Source organism: Crassostrea angulata, chromosome 8 (genome assembly GCF_025612915.1).
Source record: "Crassostrea angulata isolate pt1a10 chromosome 8, ASM2561291v2, whole genome shotgun sequence".
In the NCBI taxonomy this organism is placed as follows: Eukaryota; Metazoa; Mollusca; class Bivalvia; order Ostreida; family Ostreidae; genus Magallana; species Magallana angulata.
This window is the reverse complement of record NC_069118.1, coordinates 58380613-58399930: the sequence shown is the minus strand read 5'-3', so window position 1 is coordinate 58399930 and position 19318 is coordinate 58380613. Positions and strand designations below refer to the sequence as shown.

The following is a 19318-nucleotide window of genomic DNA, read 5'->3' as shown; positions in this document are numbered from 1 at the left end:
AGCATATATAACATAACTTTACTCAGAAAAACAAAAATTGGCAAAGTTCAGGATCACTCATTTACGAAGACACATAAAACATCCTCTAGGTTACATATGTAAATAGTTTGCTTATTAAAAAGGCAATATAACAGGAGATAAAAAAGAGTCTTAATGTGCATTTAGTTCCTAGTTAATAAAACAAAAAAAATTGTGTGTTATTGGATAGTGACTCCACTGAAATTCAAAGTTCAAGTAATTTCCGAGAGGGGAAAGTAAAACACGAAGGCTGATGTGGTAGATAAAACATTGTAAACACACCGTCTACCAAGTGCATGGAATAATCAACCCCAAAACGAGTCGAAAACTGTAAATTCCTAATTAAACGCGAGGAAATAATATCCGCGTAAAATCGCAAAAAGCCCGTCTCGCGAATTTTAAAATCTCGCTTTTTAATTTTCAGACATATGTAAACTACATGAAACTATGATAAAATTTCGGCATTCGCGATTTTATGTTCTTGCGATTTGATGGAAAACCGTTGACTCGCGGAATTAAGTACCCGAGTAAAATAAGGAATCTACGGTAGTAAGCGGCTTACAGTGGTTGGATACGTTTCTTCCTTGACGTAAAGACTTAAACATCAGACAATGGAAACATATAAAATTGTATGAAATTCAGTTATACATTAAACCTCCTTTATGCAATTTTTATATATAAATCCCTAAATTATAATTATATTTTCCATTTGTTGATTATGCATTAATAAAAAACGCAAAACATTTAGCGCGAAATTTGAAGAGAAAATAAATATCAATGTGAGTCATGCTCGGGGAAACCTACTAATTCACCAAATTAGGTGTGAAATGAGCTGAAAAGGTAAACAGCTGCCTAATTTCTATGATGGGGTGAAATGTTTAAATACACAAAATATCTATAAGACCCCCCAGAAAGACCTGAAAAATACATTACTCACTAGATTTTTCATAAAAGATTTTTTGAATTAATATCATTAATTACTGTGGTTTCATCAATTTCGTTGAATACCAATTTTCGTGGATTTCGTTGTTTAGTTGATCCATGAAAATAAATGTCCATTGAAGTGCAATTTTTATTACCATTTTGTATTGATAGGGTCATTGGCCACGAATTAACGTATCCTTGAAACTTTGATTTTCACTTTACCCACGAAAATTGATGCCCTTGAATATTAATGAAACCACAGTACTTGCATTACATCGATGCGTTTTATATAGATCATTTGCTGCGTTAGGACACACACGTCATGAACTCAAGAAAAACAGTATATGTTACCTAGATACATCAAATATAGTGTGGGATATTGTGTTTATTTAGCTATTGAAAAATTAAAAGAAATTCGCCCGGTTGAAGTATTGTTTTGGTAATTAAAACAGTATCGATTACCGATATTAATTTAGCTTTGGACAGCCTTAACATAGCTGAGTATCTTTCTCAAAATTAAAGAGGTTAAAGAGGAAATTGAAAATTTTGAATCAATACTCGTATGTATGAAGCAATATATCTTTAAAAAAATAAAATGAAATAAAATAAATTATACATCACATAAAACGAGGCATGTATGCAAACAAATTTTACGTGAAAACCTTTGAGAAAATAAATCGTTGTACCATGGACATGAACATGCATTAACAAGTTATGAATTATACATCAAACATATATATCGCTATCAGTTTTCCTTGCACGATATCATATTAAGCTGATCAAATGTGTTTCAATCATTAAAATTTATTAACATACACACAGTTGCTTGGACAAAATATGAAACGTTTTCAGTCACATTTTGTTTTCTATAGGAAATCATTAAGTATAGTGAAAAATAATTACAATTGCGTGATATCACAATCATTTCGTTGTCAGATGCATTTGCGTTGTTAGATGCATGTTAGATTTGAATGATGCATTATATGTATAAATAAGTTTCCAATGACTCCTCAACTATTTTTCACATCAATCATTCGGTATCTTTTGGTTTAAGTTTGAATATGATATAACTTAAATTTTACCAAAAACAACTAGTGAAACACTTATTGGAATAAAATAATTACGATCTACAAAAACATCCACCAGAATCACCTGTTCACTGAAGTTGTACAAGAGTCAGTAGAAACTCATGATATGGTTATCCGTAAACTTCGACTTCGCACAAAGAAAAATAACCCGTGGTCGTTTTTGTTATAATCACCTTGTTTCCCCAAAGTTCCGATGGACACATAAAGAGTATGACATCATTCACGAAGGAAGGGCCAGGGTATTCCCCTCCACAAGTGTAGTTGACATGCCTACCCATTACAGCTACACGAATTGCATCTAATTGAAAAGCTGAAAAAATATTGAAATTATTTTTACGTATGACTAAAATCTACATGTTGTTTAAATAGGCACTGTTATTAATTAAATTAAAAAATGTCAAGTTGGATAAAGGTAAGCATTTTTAAATAATATTCAACTCTAGACAACAAATTTGGCAAAGAATGCTAGGTTTGGTATTATTCATTTATTGGCAAGGATATGAATTTTTTTTTTACAGCACATTGACTAAAATTTTTTTGCAGAACCAATTTTTATCTCAGATCGTGGGTATGTAATATATGTCTTCTGTTTTTTAGCCAACAGTTTAAACATGTCATGCAACAGGGAAATAATTATTGTTGCTCTCAAACTTATATACATTTTCAATCGATATCTATAAAAGATGTTTCATTACGATGATGTAAATGAATTCTTTGCAGAAAAATTTTGAAAATGATAACCTGAACAGAAGAATTGTATCAAAGAATGTTCTTCTCTGAATCATTCTGTTGAATAATTGTTTGATAGGGAATAAATATACACGTGTACTTGTGTTAAATTTCTTGTCTTGCAATTATTTGTCGTGTCTAATTTTAACAAAAATTATTTCTTTAAGTAAAAATAGCAACTGATATATTTGTTTTACCATTGAAGAATTTAATAAAGATAACTGATGGCATAGATAAATTGATCTATCTTTAGAGAAACAAGTTCGGATGAAGATTTTGTCTAACTTTTCTTAAAACCCCATACCGAATAGCACGATACTACTATTTGAAACATCTTACAGTTACTAAAATAACATTTCTACCATGACCGTCAGTCCTGCCATAGACAACAATCTTCTGTATATAGAATGTGTCTTCCAAATCAATCATGAGCCAGGGCTGTACAGAATATTTCGCACCAGCTAGCAGCATGCTGTTAGGACATATCTTTATCCCGTCAATAGCGTGTGATGCTTTGTGATTCTCATTGTATTCGGAGCTCAGTACTGCTGTTTTGTTATATGCCACTGGAATATCAAATGAAATTGTATTTAGGGTAAGAATAAATGATAAAATCGCGGTGTATATTTTAAGTGACATCATAGCCAATCAGTATTAATGCAATCTTTCACTTGGTCGCATGCGTCAGACTGACGTTTTTAATACTAATTGTTAGACCATAATTAATCACCTAATTGTCAACGGACTTTTCGTTTTTTTCCCGATTACTACAAAGAGCACAAGATGGGTGTGACCAGTCAGCAGAGGATGCTTACTCCTCCTAGGCACCTGATCCTACCTCAATCTATTTTGAGGTCATTGTTGCTCTGCTTTAAATTTGTATTTCGTTTTGTGGATTTTTTTAGATGGTTCACGGTTTGTTTGTTATTGTCATTTTTTCATTATTAATATCGCCAAATACAAATGAATATGAAGTAAAAATGAAACACGATATATAGAATGGTTTATAAAATATATAAATCGTTAGAAAGATGAAGATATTTTAAATCTTTAGATGGCTCTAGTAATCAAATAAACATGAACCTGGTTTTTGATGGTCACAGATTTAGCAAAATCGATGTTTAATGTTTTGGGTTTATTTTTCAGATAAAATGTTTTTCGTGTAGTTTAAATATTTAATGTAAAATGTGCTTTTTATGCTACTTTGTCAATTACATCAATGACAATGACACAGAACTGATATAATGCATACATATATGATACTAAAGGTTTTCTACTGCATTCAAGCCTAGATATATTTTAAATCACAAAAACTAAACAGATGAAAATAGTTTGATCATGTGTGTTGTAACACTTACAGTTTGTTTCTAGTGCAACATCCTAAAAACAGAAAAGCAAAGCAATAAATTGATTCATTTATGATATTACATGTTTAAAGCGTCATACAATTTTTGATTCTTTGACTTCTTTGACATTTTTTTGTATGATAACTAAATTCAAATAACTATATTCCTATATTAAATTTTTAATTAATCAATTTGGTTGTTTTAGAATACATTGATATTACTGAGTATATCATAATTGTTACCTTTTCTATGTATTTACAACCAGGAGAATCTCCTAGTTTATATCCTTTAATTTTCTTCCATTGACAACAAGTCTGACATACGAATAAATTTTCGTTCGCTTTACAAAGGAAAAACCCGATGCACTGTTTGCTTTGTGAACAGTGATGCAGACATTTATGAAAAGTTATTCCATAGGTATTATCCTGTATAACCAACAAAGGTTTATAATCAGTGGTTCCAATAGTGTTCTTAAACACAAGTTTAAAATTGGTGGAAACGCATTGCTGAGAACGACAATATATTATCATCAGTAACAGAAAAGTGAGAAAAACTACGAGCTCCATTTTCAAAATTTACCAGGCAAATGATCAGAAGATAGGACTGACTAGAATTACTTTACTTTAACCCGTTATGCAAATGATTTTTAAAAATCGATTACATCTTTTTGCTTGCATGAGTGGTCACTTGATGTAGTAGAAGTACTGGAGAAAACCTGTTTAACAGGTATGATTTATTTTAAATTAACTTGCTTAGTGGTTTGAAGAGTAAGGTTAGATGTATTCTGAGCGACAAGCTGTGTGGACGTGTCTGCACTCTTGCTGAGATATCTTGGGCGTTTCCCATGCTGAGTGGTCTTGGGAACGGCATCCCTGTGTGGGATTTTTTGTGTGAGAGATACAATCCAGTGACCACCGAGTGGCACGCAGTGGACCATGTAATATTCGTATTAAGACTTACGGTGGAACACGTAATATCCGTGCAAAGACTTATACTTTCCCAGTCGTACGGAACTAACCGTATGAGAGAGGTCTTGTCGAATGCCAGTCCATCTGCAAGGAACTTATGTCAACAATCTCCTTTTTTAAAATTGTATATTTGTAAATAAATTGTTTTTGTTTTGTTAATATTGTCTTCTTTGACTTACAAGGACCATCATCTAACCAGATTGGTGAAATATTTTAAGAACCCTACACAATTTGAGTGCAATTGTGACAAAAAGTGAATATTTTCAGCCGACATCATCCTTAAATAACTGACACATGATATCTAAAACCTGTTCTTTTACCTGTTCCCGCCAACATACTGCACTATATATGTTAAATGTTAAATACCTGGACACTTTCCACTTCGTTGTCCAGATAGACACATCTTTTATGTCAAATAATTATGTTTTTAAATATTGAATACGACAATTGTAATGAATCATTCCAGGTTACATAAATGAAGTGAACCCTTGAAGTCTGAATTTTATTCTACCAGCAACGGCTACATAAAGCTCAAGGAAAATCTATTTTATTCTTTTAAATGTTAGATAAGGAAGATAAGATGAAATTTCCAAATTTTGCTAGTTTTGCAGTAAAATGTTTACGTCAGTGACATCCGAAAAAAATAACTTCAACGTCAGGCAACATTGTCAATTCACCCAGAGGTCGATTATTATCGGCCGTTGTAAATCATAGAGTTATTTGTAACAAAATCTCAAACGCAAGTGTTGGTTTTGATGTCTTTTGAACTTAAGACAACCAGTTTTTTGAAAATATTTGTCCTGATAGTTATGCATTTTAAAATAATGATATCATTCTTTTTTGCTTTGTTTGAAATAAAATGTTTTCAATAAGCTTAAAAAAGATCAATTTATACCTTTTTTGAGACTTATTGCACCTATGAATTTTTAACAATTTTTAACAATTAAAATCAATACATGTGACACCAACATATGTAATTTCTATAACGATTAACAAATTAATCGATCTAAACGGTATATGGTCAACCGATTTACAATTTGGAAACCGAATATAATCAGTGAAAAAAAACTCACAATCCTTTAAGAAAACCAATTTAAAAATTAAATAATTAACTGAAATCTGCATATTTATTTCGATATAATATATATATATATATATATATATATATATATATATATATATATATATATATATATATATATATATATATATATATATATATATATATATATATATATACCCACTCGTTCTTTCCTTTGCTAGCAAAAGTAAATCCAATGATAAATTGTAGTATTCTACATGAGAGTATCTTAATGTCAACAATCAATCAATCTGCGATAGGTCTGCTATTAAAACACTTATCAATTACAACAGAACATCAGTTATTTTAAAGAAATTTAACATACTAAAGTAGCTATTCTGTAAATCCAAGAGTTGAACTTCTGATATCCAAAATGATTTTTTTTTTTAATTTTTTTCATAACTCGTTTTTGAGTGTCGTCTGCCTCCTTCTTTACTTAGCCGGAAAATCTCGATCAGACGGAAGCTTGAATTGGAAACACTAGCGTAAGTTCTCATCAAAATTTAAATCAACAAAGTTGGCACTTGTTTCTACAATTTCTTTTATCTTATTTATATTAGATAAAATTGAGATTGGACGCCTCTATTTTTTTATGAATTTTTTATTGATGAATCCCCCGGGGTCTGATTCTTTTTAATTGCAAGAGTTTTGCATTATATTTTCATGAAAACTTGGTTGTAGTTTTTATGAATTGGTTAATGTTAAGTTTCAGCTATTTTGACAGATGGCTTTTGTGTATTTTTCAATTTTTCTCCTTCCTTCTTTTTTTCTAAAACAATTGTTATCATGTTATGCATTAAACATGTCATGTTATTTTATCGCTACACGGGCTCTATGAGACAACTCTCAGCGATCGATTGAGTAAAAATTCTTCTGGTACATGTAGATATGACGTTTCACTAAGCAGCATGATGTCATATTTTACTCCAGAAATGTCATTTTAACTTTTATTCTGGTTTAAATTTTGAAAACTCCAGACTTAAAATGTCCCTAGAAATCCCTAACTGATTATATCTTCGATCTCTCTGCATTACGTATATTTATCATTGATGACGTCAAAAGCATGACAAATCGTCGGAATTGAGTGTAAACAAAGTCACAATAAGACTTATTTAACGCAGATACCCAAGATTTAGATGACTGTCGGTTCGGATATAACTATTAAAAAAAAGGCATGGATATTTTTTTATCAGCTTGTGTTATAAGGTAAGAATAAACATTTGTATGGCTTGACTGGTCTTTACTCTGTCAATGTGTACAAAAGGGGTAAGTTGTAAAACTACCTCGAATATTATGAAAGATTAATTTGGCAAATGTCAAAAGCATATAATCTTAGATACCTAAAAATAATTCTAGATTCCTAATATGTTTCGTTTTTAAAAATGAAAAAATATGTAGTTTAAAAAAAAAAAAGAGAAGTTGATGGGTTTCCGATAAATACAGACAATATTCATTTTATGCGATAAAAAGTAGGATTCTAGGAGTAATACTGATAAATACCGAAAGCCGATCAAATTATTGTATCAAACATGCAAATGCATTTTAGGGTAGTGTTTCAAATTTTGATTTTTGTTAACGTAAAAAAGTGATACATTTTAACTGTCACGTGAAACCATGGTAAGACACACTGGATGAAATATCTGGTTTCAGCGCTGCGGAAACCCTTTGGAAACTCTGCGGAAACTTAAGGTTACTTTAAGTTTCCGACAGGTTTCAGCACGGAAACTTCAAGTTTCATTAAGTTTCCGCAGTGCTGAAACTTAGGCTGTCCATGAATCCAAATGGTTTCCGCAACGGAAACTTACTGAAACTTGAAGTTTCTGCATAGTTTCAATCTCATTATACGTTTGGGATACATATTGTTTACAAATGGTTTCCGCGACGGAAACTTACTGAAACTTCAAGTTTCTGCATAGTTTCAACCTCCATATACAATTGGGAAACATATTGTTTACAAAGGGTTTCCGCAACTGAAACTTACTGAAACTTTTTATATTTTTGCTTTCACAAAAGCTGAGCAAGGTTTCTACTTTATGTAAAAACAAAACAATTTCAAACAGTTCCAAATTTATTTTGTTCAAAAATCTGAAATTGTTTCCAATAATAAATAAAGTACAGCCAAGATACAATAATGGAGAAACATCCATATTAGGGACTTTTATTTAAAAAATGATAAAATTGCACAAGAAAAAAAACTCCCATAGAAATCTTTACATTTGTATTTTTTTTCATCTCGATTAAATGCTTATCAAATCTCCCTTTAAAAATGCAACAAAGATCTTACTTTTTTAAAAATATGAATGCAATTTACAAAATAACTGCACGTACATTAATAAACAAAGAAAACTTCACTGTTACATGAACATGATACACTTGTCTCAATTTGTTTTGAACTACAATGAATATGTACACCATCAAATATTTTTGAAAAGTCTTAAGTATCCATCTTTAAAAAAAAAAATACACTACAAGATAGTAGTTGACTATAGAGGTATGACCCAGATTTGATTTGAATATGTCAATAAATTCCAAAATGAGGTCAAAGTGACCCACTTACAAGTTGGGATAAACCTTTCTTTGTTAGTAATATAATCTAATGTTTTACAATAGAACAGGATTTGATATCATTTTTTTGATAATCCATTAAGTCCAAAGCGAACTTTTCATTTCCACCCCATGATGTACCAACTGATCAGATTTTAATATCATAAGCCTGTCAGAATTTAATAGATGACCCAGAGGGAGATATGAAAAGCTTTTTGACCAATAAAAAGCTAACAATGGAGCAGTCTGTCAAATCATGTGCAAAAATATGATGTACACATTTAATTAATTTTGCTGATTGTAACACACTTCATTCCTGATGAATATTCTTCTTTACACACGGTTTACCTTCGTACATTTCACTACTTTACGTACATTAATATTTTTAAATCCATGCAAGACATGAAGTAAAATATACATTGTTTATATATGACAAGTATTACTACATGTACCGGTACATGTACTTGCTTTTTGTAGCATGAGTGTATAAAATACAAAGTATCACACAGATCATTCACCTTACAATTCTCATCAATACCAGCATTTTACTTATGATATAAAAGCTAATTCCAATTATATATTACTTACAAAACACAGATTAAAATTAAACCCACATGGAAACAACTTTCCATCCAAGTAATTTTGTTATATAAAAATTGTAATACATGGGGTATATGTTGTCTTTATATATTTTCATATACGACATAATTGAATATTGTTTGGTGTATTTTATCATTTCTATGACCCATGCATTCATCTCCTAATGCAGTGTTTTTACATTTAAGATTGGTTTCTTAATTTTTCATATATTGCTGCAAATAAAAACTAAGTTAACAATAAATGTTTAAACAAAGAAAATGGAAAAAAAAGTAGTTAACACTTATCAACTTGGAGGTGTGAGGATATATGTTACATGGAGTCTAATATTTTATGCAATATTTGCAAATATAACAAATTATTTAAGAAAATGAAAGTTAATATCTGCGAGGTCTAATCAATCATTTAATAAGTCAAAACCATGTGATTTTCTAAGATTCTAGCTTACAGACAGACACTGTAATATACTGGTATTTGGTCATATAAAAAAAGTACTTTTATAGTTTATAGGTTTTTTGAAATGAGAATACTTTACAGTTAAAAAGTCTTGTTCTGCAGAGGTTAAGTCGGGTCGTAGAGATGTGTCCATTCGAATCAATAAGGAGTGTCCTTGGCAGTTGTTGATGTAACCCGAGTCGTAGTTTATGGAAATAGGCCTTTTTGGGGGACTTTCGAGCATTGTCCAGACCGGTGAAGCACTCATATGATCACATCATGGCTACAGCAGACTTAGTAGCTCTGGACAGTGGTAGCATTAAAATTCTTCTTCTTGCGATGAACGTGTTCCTTTCACTGGGCTGTACTTTATGTCTGCTCTATTTATCTTCAACATGAATAATAAAGTTTCATTTAGATTTTTTTAAACAATAAACATAAGTCATTCAGCCTAACATGTAATAAAAGCATTCTGAATAAAATTCTGAATACAGAAGCTACTATGCAGTTGCCAGTTGCTGTTTAAACTATGTTATAGAGGGTGAAGCCCTCTCACGGGCCTGAAGGGCCCGTGAGAGCGAAGCTCTCCCTATAGACAACATGTGTATATATGTCTAAAAATAGAAATTACACTCTATACCGATGAAGTTGAAAAACTTTTCCAAGATGGAGGAAAAAAGAATAACTTCACGCGCAATGACATCACCAGCATCCATGTTGAATTTGAATCTCGTACTAACTTCACGTTTGGTGATAATTTAACAACTTTGTTTGATGAGTGATAAATACATTCGAACTTACGTAGAGTGTTCTTGAAAAAATTAATTAAGAAAACAAATTTTCCTTTCATACAACTTTCAACAGTTGCATTAAATCCGATCAAATGAATTTCATGGCATCTGATTGGACAAAAAAACCTGTTTCAACACAATCGCAACTTCTCGGGCCTTTTCGGCATGCTCGTGTTTTTCCGAGCTTGCCGGAAAGGCCCGAGAAGTTGCGATTGGTTTCAACAGTGAATCGGTTTTATTTCATTGTTATTAAAATAACATCATGTATTTTAATTGAATTTGGCCCCCCCCCCCCCCCCCCAATCAACCTCCTTTTCAAGAACTTAGACCTGGATTTCCCAAAAATTACTACAGTAAATTATAAACATCCAACACATGTATAACATGTATAGCTGGTCAAAACATTCATCCAAATCACCGAACAGAGGATGCAACTAATCACCGGAAATATTGTCTTTGTATGCTGTCAATGCTGCAAAAGAAAAACGTGAAAGATTTCATTTTCCGGATTTAATTAATAAATTTTTTTCGTTACATTTAGAGTTTGTAAATTGTATAATGTCCGAAAGATTCATTGTTCGTCTTGTTTACCAACCAAGCATTCATATTGTAGTATAAATAAACAAGACGGAAACGTCTTTCAACATCAACCCAGGTTCATTCTTTTCAGTTTGCCTCTGAATTACAAAATAACAAAGATAACGACGATTTACAAATTTATTAAGCAAAATCAAATATTGAACATAAATAACATTGTTTGATTCCGGTTATAACCTAAGAAGGAGAAATGACAATTTACCTTAATGTATGCCGAAAAAGGGGAGAGGGGGAGAACTTGGTCCGTAGACCAACAAGAGAGTCTCTCGACAGCCCTCTGACGGCTGTATTTATATACTTACAGACAATAGAATTTAAATAACAATAGACAGGGCATCAATAGTCTTAAACAAAATATAAACGGAGTATAAATTTCCGGAATCAAATATATACAAATACATATAGATATACCACAATATATTAGGGACGTTTATATAATTATATATGTGTATACCCCGGATAATCTTGATTATCATGCATATAAAGTTGGTTAATGGTTAACTTGGTCAAAACGTATATTTAAAAGAGATACGGTAATTAAAAAATTAAAACGCCGAACCAAGTTTGAAAAAATGACGCCATCTTGATTTGATGGCGCGAGATCTCGTTTACAAATGAGAGATAAATTAGAGCCTTGAAAATGTTATTGGGAGTATCTATATTGTGAATTAAGTTACCTTGACATGAGTTCTTCGTTCCTGCATTATCTCCTTGTTGTAGAGGCTATTAATGCTTCTCAATTCTCCAGTTTACAACAGCACCTTCTTGTCCATTTTAACCTTCGCTCGGAATCATAAAGTGCGCCAATAATGGGTAAGGACTAATCGCCGGAATGGCGACGGAATAGACGTAGTGACATGTATAAAAAGGTCGATAACTTGTGTTGTGTATAAGCTATCGTCATTCAGTTTTCAGTTTTTCCATCTATGGATATAGGGCTATTGAAATATGTAAAAAAATAGGAGCCGGAATGAGGTAGTCGTCTTAATAAAACAGTTAATATCTCAAAAAGTTTTTAACATTTTTTCATTCGGACACGATTTTTTTTAATTATTACGACCATATCTTTTAAACATGTAAAAATTGAATCCATATGTTTTGATTTGATATATAAAACCTTTGCCGGAATGAAATTTTTTCGTTGAAAAAGAATGCCGTTATCGTGCAGTCATTCCAACATAATCACCTGTATTGTTAATACCCTCGAATATTTTTTTATTCGGTAAAGATTTTTTTCATCCTGAGATATATATACCTTTCAGAAAATATTTAGTTTTGTATGATAAAGTAATATTAAATGCTCAAAACCTTTGCCGGAATGAAAATTTTACACACAAAATTTACAAATCTTAATCGATTCACTCAAGTATCGCTCAGGTAAAGAAGCCATAATACAAAGGTGTGAACAACGCCTGTAATTTTAAAAACACAACGGGACTTTATTAAAACAACACCGTGCCAATAAAACAACACATATTTCTCAAATTTATTCACGACAATGGTCGTTACAAAGCCAATCTGTACAATCATTATTTACATCAGCACATTTTGAATGTTTCCAAACGTTACAAAGTTTTTTCCCTAATTTAAAATCACAACCTACCATTTCATCCACCCAATCTGGAAACCCACAAGAACAACAGCACTGAATTGTTAAAATCTTATGTTTTAAATCTGAAGTGTCAGAGATTTGTGATGAATTCTGTGGACATTTTGTAAATTTACCATTTTCTAAACATTCAACAAGATGATTTCTCATATATTCTGCTTTGAAAGAGGTTTTAATTTGGAATGAATGAGCGGGATCGAAACAAAATTCTACAAGATTAGCAATTGCAAAAAGTCCACAATCATAACTATTTTCCTGTTGTTGGACATCTAAAATCTTAATAGGTATTGAAGTGTTATAACGCCCATAAATAAGAGAAAGTTGAATTTCAAGAGATGGAGTGTTTAATACTGTTTGGTTCTTGCTCTTGCTAAGACTATCTAAAATACAAATTTCGTTCCTGTTATTTTGAAAAGATGTTACCCAATGACTTCTACCCGTATGATGTATCTGAACTGAAGGTGGTTGAGTATGTTCAAATTTTTTATCGCATTTCCATGATTTAGTTTGTACGTCAACTATGGTGCAAGATTTGTTAACTGTAACCCATGTATATGTTCAAACTGCTTTTTTATTATATCTAATGAATAATTCACAATATCGGAACAATCAGAACCCGCTAAATCTTGGAAAAGTGCATCTTGGGATAGTTTAAAATGAATAATGTTTATTTTTTACCGAAAAGATTACTTTTAACATGTATATTTATTTTAAATAAGAACTGTCGGAGTCAGTATTTCCTGGTTAAATACGACAAAGTATTGGCGTGTGTTTGTTACAATTGTATTTGTAACACGTGATTAACCAAAAAAAATATGGCCGACCGTTTGTTTACAAATGTCTAATGAAATTACACAAGTTTTAATGAGACATATGCATGTATGTATCAGATTTTGTCTTTAACTATATTTTATTTATATGTACTGAAGATTTTGCCAAACTAAATATGATAGAGCCATATATAGTTTACTGACAAGTTAGTCTTGACTTGTCCAATTTTCACCGCGATTCTAAGCACGGTCATATTCTTATTCAAAATATAGAGGTGTGAAAATATTATGTTCATCACAGAGCAGGTTCTGCATGAACACACAGAAATCACAAATATAATTAGATGCCGATCAATTAACGGGGTCCGGTTAACAGCGTTCACCCGTACGGTTACACATGTGCACTGATTGGTCATGCGATGAAGAGTACGTTAAGAATACTTATGAAATTAAAATACAAACGCGTTTAACAAGCCGGGAAGTAAGACGTACACGTCGGACTGATATATAAACAAAATATAATTTTAATTATTTGGTATACTTTCTACATCAAATGTATACGAATGTATATTAATCAAATTTTAAAAAAATGGGATTAAAATCCCGTGCACCACATGGCTAGTGCTGATTTTAAACTGATTTTGTAATATAACGTATAACTTCAGTAAAATTATAAATAATGCTTATTATATCTTATAACAGAAACATGTGCATGTTTCATAAACATGTATCAATATCTGTGTTTACAGTACAGAAAGTAAATACAATGTATAGAAATGCACGAATCACATAGGCATCGAACCGGGGGGGGGGGGGGCTTAGTGCAAAGTTAGACTTAACCAATAGGCATATAGCCATAGCCCCCCCCCCCCCCAACTTTTTCTCGCCGGAAATGTAATTGTTCCTAAATTTACCTTGAAAGATTGAGAAGTTGGTGTAATAGGCATACGAGCCCCCCACGATTTGTAAAAATTTACAATGACTTTACCTTAATTTGTTTGCTTAATTAGTTACTGTACCTCAAGGTTCATTCAAATGATAACTAAATGATTTAAGAAGGAGTCTTACAAAATAGGTATATTAATTTATTTTACTAAATAATTATAATTTACTTATCAGTTTTAATTACTAACTCAGGTACACAAAAATTCCCGCCGGGCTCCAGTTATAAACTCACGCTTCGTACTGTGTATATGTTATGTAACAGTCTTTTGTTCACTCCTGACAGAAAAAACCCTGCAATCCACACAGAATATACAGGAAAATCACAGAGGAGGTCACCTGGACAAAGAATGTATACACATGTATACACGTGCCCGAGTACCTAAGATTAATGATTTCATCATATGCATTAAACAAGATCAGACATCAGTTTTTCTTTTCAAATTCAATTAATTACTTAGTAAGGTTCTTAATCGCCTTATTTGCCACATTTGAAGATAGTTACATGTATACATATAGTTTCAGTCACACTGAAACCTTACTATACATTTTAGTATGTACGGATTCATTATCATTAGACTAGAATTAAACTTAAACCTGTTGAAAATAAATGATATCACTATTAAACTCAAATCAATTTTAGTAATAGTTTCAGCAATGCGTAAACCATTTGGAATCTTAACTTAAAGTTTCAGCATACTGAAACCTAGCGGAAATGTTCTGAAACTGATTGATATTTCCATAATAATTTACACAACTTTTCACATGATTCAAATTTAGTTTCCGCATTGCGGAAACCATCAGGAATCTAAACTTAAAGTTTCAGCATACTGAAACCTAGCGGAAATGTTCTGAAACTGATTGATATTTCCATAATAATTTATACAACTATTCACACGATTCAAATTTAGTTTCCGCATTGTGGAAACCATCAGGAATCTTAGACTAAAGTTTCTGCTGACTGAAACCTAACGGATACTTGCTGAATCGAAATAATGGTTTCCGCATTGCGGAAACTATACATGAAACTTCAAATTCAAGTTTCAGCAAGGTTTCCATATAGTTTCAGTTTTGCTGAAACTTGATTTTTCATCCAGTGACAGCTCAAAAGATCAAATCGATTCTAAAGTAGAAAAATAATATCTTGGTGAACACACTCATCGATATTGATATTTAACACTGTGTTAAAAAAAATAAACATTTTTTAAATTGATTATAATATCGACGGTCTTTAAGCGCGGATTTGCTTTAACCAACCCGGAGATTTGTATGTTCAGGTTAATCGAATCCCCCCCCCAAAAAAAAGTTGAACTTCTACATAAATTTCAGAAAACTCGGCACTCAGAATGTTTATTTCTGACTGCATTTTGATTTTTACCCCTTACATCATACCAAAACAAATGATATATTTGTTTTTAATTGTTAGACACCATCGTAAGAAAGTATTTTTTTAATTTCTATCATCGGTATTATGCTAATGAATGACACAACGATGTACAAAAATTATATACCGGCGTTTGGTGGATAAAGTTTTTGAATTCACGTATTGGTTGAAACTAGCAGTTAATTTTTTAATTGTTGCATCATTTTTTTTCATCAAACGATTTGCGTAATTTTATCTCATTAAAATTTTTGAGAATGAAAAAAAGTTGTGCCGAACCATTATTTCTGGGAGACTCTATCAGCCCTCATATAGTATCAAACTTTTTAGAAATAGAAAAATGGGAAGAAAATTTAAATCACCAGATAGTCATTACACTAATTTGTGAAACATAAGTCCTTACAAACAGAGATATATAGCAGGTTCCAGTAAATGTTCTTCCAAACCTCTCTCTTTACTACTTACTAAAATTCCTACAGTAGTGAAGGAGAAACTTCAAGAGTATTGCATAACAATATCCTCCAGAAGAGGTGTGAATCAGATATGGATATCAAAAAACTCTAAAGAATTATTAGAAACATTGAGGTCACAAAATCTTTCCAAAATCAATAGCATCAAAACATACGATTTTTCAAAGCTTTATACAATCATTCCCCATGACAAAAAAATCTAAGCTTTTTAATATCTTCGACAGTTGTTTCTTCATTAAAAACGAAAGTCGTAAAAATGCTTACCTTGTCATTGGAAATCTAAAAAAATATTTTTATTAAAAACCATTCTGATTGCATAGACAAGTACTCTGAAGTTAACATTAAAAAGATGCTTGAGTTTCTGATAGACAATTTGTATGAAGTTTTGGAAATCAAGTCTTCAAACAATCTGTTGGAATTCCCATGGGCACCAATTGTGCCCCATTGTTAGCAGATCTAATTTTGTATTCTTATGAAGCATAATTTATTTAAAAAATTCAAATCTAAGCTTTTTGATATCATCGACAGTTTTTTCTTCATTAAAAATGGAAGTCGTAAAAATGCTTACCTTGTCATTGGAAATCTAAAAACTTATTTTTATGAAAAACCATTCTGATTGCACAGACAAGTACTCTGAAGTTAACATTAAAAAGATGCTTGAGTTTCTGATAGACAATTTGTATGAAGTTTTGGAAATCAAGTCTTCAAACAATCTGTTGGAATTCCCATGGGCACCAATTGTGCCCCATTGTTAGCAGATCTAATTTTGTATTCGTATGAAGCAGAATTTATTTATAAACTTGTACGTGAAAAAGAATAAATCACTCGCTGTGGCCTTCATCTCTTCATTCAGGTATATCGACGACGTATTATCAATTAACATTTGTTATTTCCATACTTACGTCGACTCGATATATCCTAGTGAACTTGAAATAAAAGACGACACAGAGTCTTCGTCATCTGTTTCATATTTAGATATTTCACTGGACATAGACATTGATTGTATCTTAACAACAAAACTTTATAATAAACGCGATGACTTCAATTTTTCTATAGTCAACTTTCCTTACTTATAAAGCAATATACCTTCATCACCTGCTTTAAGTGTTTTTGTCTCTCAGTTGATTCGATACGCAAGGGCATACTCTTCGTATGAACAGCTTCTAAGACGAAGCAAGCTACTGACAAACATGTTAATAAAACAGGACTATCAACAGTCTCGTTTTAAGTCATCTTTTCGTAAGTTCTATGGTCGATACAACGACCTTGTCAGAAAATACTATCTTCCACTGGGTTGCATGCTGACTGACTTTTTCATACTAATTGTTAGGCCATAATTAATCCCCTAATTGTCTACGGACTTGTTCCTGTAGGGATGTGTTCCTGACGAATACTACTGAATAAAGGAGCGGAGTTCATACTGTATGAATGTTTATTAAATAACGCAGTGTCAAGACGCAATATTTTAACAATGTTCAACTTCAACAAACACGCACGTTCTCATCATGATCACCTCGCATTCCTTCAATACGTGAAACTGTAATTAAACAAAGAATATTACTAATACTTTGCATTAATATAAATGTTACTCAATTATATAATAATAATATTTCATGTTAATACACACACACACACACACACACACACACACACACACACACACACACACACACACACACACACACACATCTATCTATCTATCTATCTATCTATCTATCTATCTATCTATCTATCTATCTATCTATAATCAAAATGTATGACGTTGAGATCAGTCACGTGACATGGGCCATGGCGGTTGTATTTAACTTGGCTCTCGTCATTTTGACAATTTTGTGGCTAGAGTGCGACTTTCTCTGTCCGGAATTTCCACCCCCAACAATCAGCAACACTCAGTAAGTGTGATTCTTGAGGTTTTTTTGCGATTTTTCGTAATTTGTAAATATACCTGTAAACCTGTATAGTATACTTCTGTGAATACCTGCTTTAGTACCGTCACGGTGAGTGACCACTCTTCAGTTATCAACGTGACAAGGTACCGTTAGCTTTTGTACGTGTATATAGATACTCTGTAAATAACTGTACATAATGGCCACTGGTATGCTAAAACCAGTCTATTTGAGAAACTCTGATACTGTGGTTTCATTAATTTTCAAGGGCATCAATTTTCGTGGACAAAGTGAAAATCACAGTTTCAAGGATACGTAAATTCGTGGCAAATGACCCTGTCAATACAAAATGTTAATAGAAATTGCACTTCAATGAACATTTAATTTCGTGGATCAACTAAACAACGAAATCCACGAAAATTGGTATTCAACGAATATTGATGAAACCACAGTATTGTTCAAGGTTCAAATCCTGTTACAGACTATGAACTTCTTGAATCCGTCTTGAACTGTACTAGTGAAATCAAGTGTATTCAAAGAGACCGAGGTCTCTGGAGAATTTATGTGAACACTACCCAAAGTAGAGATAAACTACTAACCGAAGGTTTTGACTTTCGAAATACACATATCAATGTCTTTGAAACAAATCCTTTCTCTGCGGGAACAAACTCGCCCTTAGAGGAAGTTCTGCGAATCACAATCAAGGGAGTACCATTGTCCGTAGACGATGGTGAAATTATCAAAATGCTGGATAGCTACAAAGTTAGCCTTACAAGTCCAATTAAATATGAAAATATTAGACATCCCACTACTCATAAAATGACAAGCATCCTAAATGGGAACCGTTTTGTGTATGCCAAACCTCTACAAAATGGCCAATCACTCCCACGATCAGCTTTTTGTGCAGGCATTAAATGTCTCATTTACCATAAAGGCCAGCCATCTAAAAAACGAGTACCAAAATGTACAAACTGTTGGGGAGAACACTGGCGGTCCCAATGCAGCGACAAAAAGCGTTGTCGCATTTGCCTTAAAACAGATCATGAACCAGGATCAGAGAAGTGTGAGGCTTTTGTCGAAAACCAGAAGAACGTCATATCCTTTGCCGGTGCCGATAACCCATTATAGAATTTCTTTCCGTG

At 32.1% G+C, this 19318-nt stretch overlaps 1 protein-coding gene across 1 annotated transcript; it reads right to left on the bottom strand.

Annotated features, from left to right (window-relative positions):
- Positions 1-2140: 2140 nt before the first annotated feature.
- LOC128161144 (uncharacterized) lies at positions 2141-4671 on the bottom strand. Its single transcript, XM_052824377.1, has 4 exons — positions 4348-4671; positions 4118-4139; positions 3122-3325; positions 2141-2340 (listed from the first exon to the last, which is right to left on the bottom strand). The coding sequence occupies exons 1-4, from the start codon at positions 4669-4671 to the stop codon at positions 2141-2143; spliced, it is 750 nt and encodes a 249-aa protein (XP_052680337.1).
- Positions 4672-19318: the final 14647 nt, after the last annotated feature.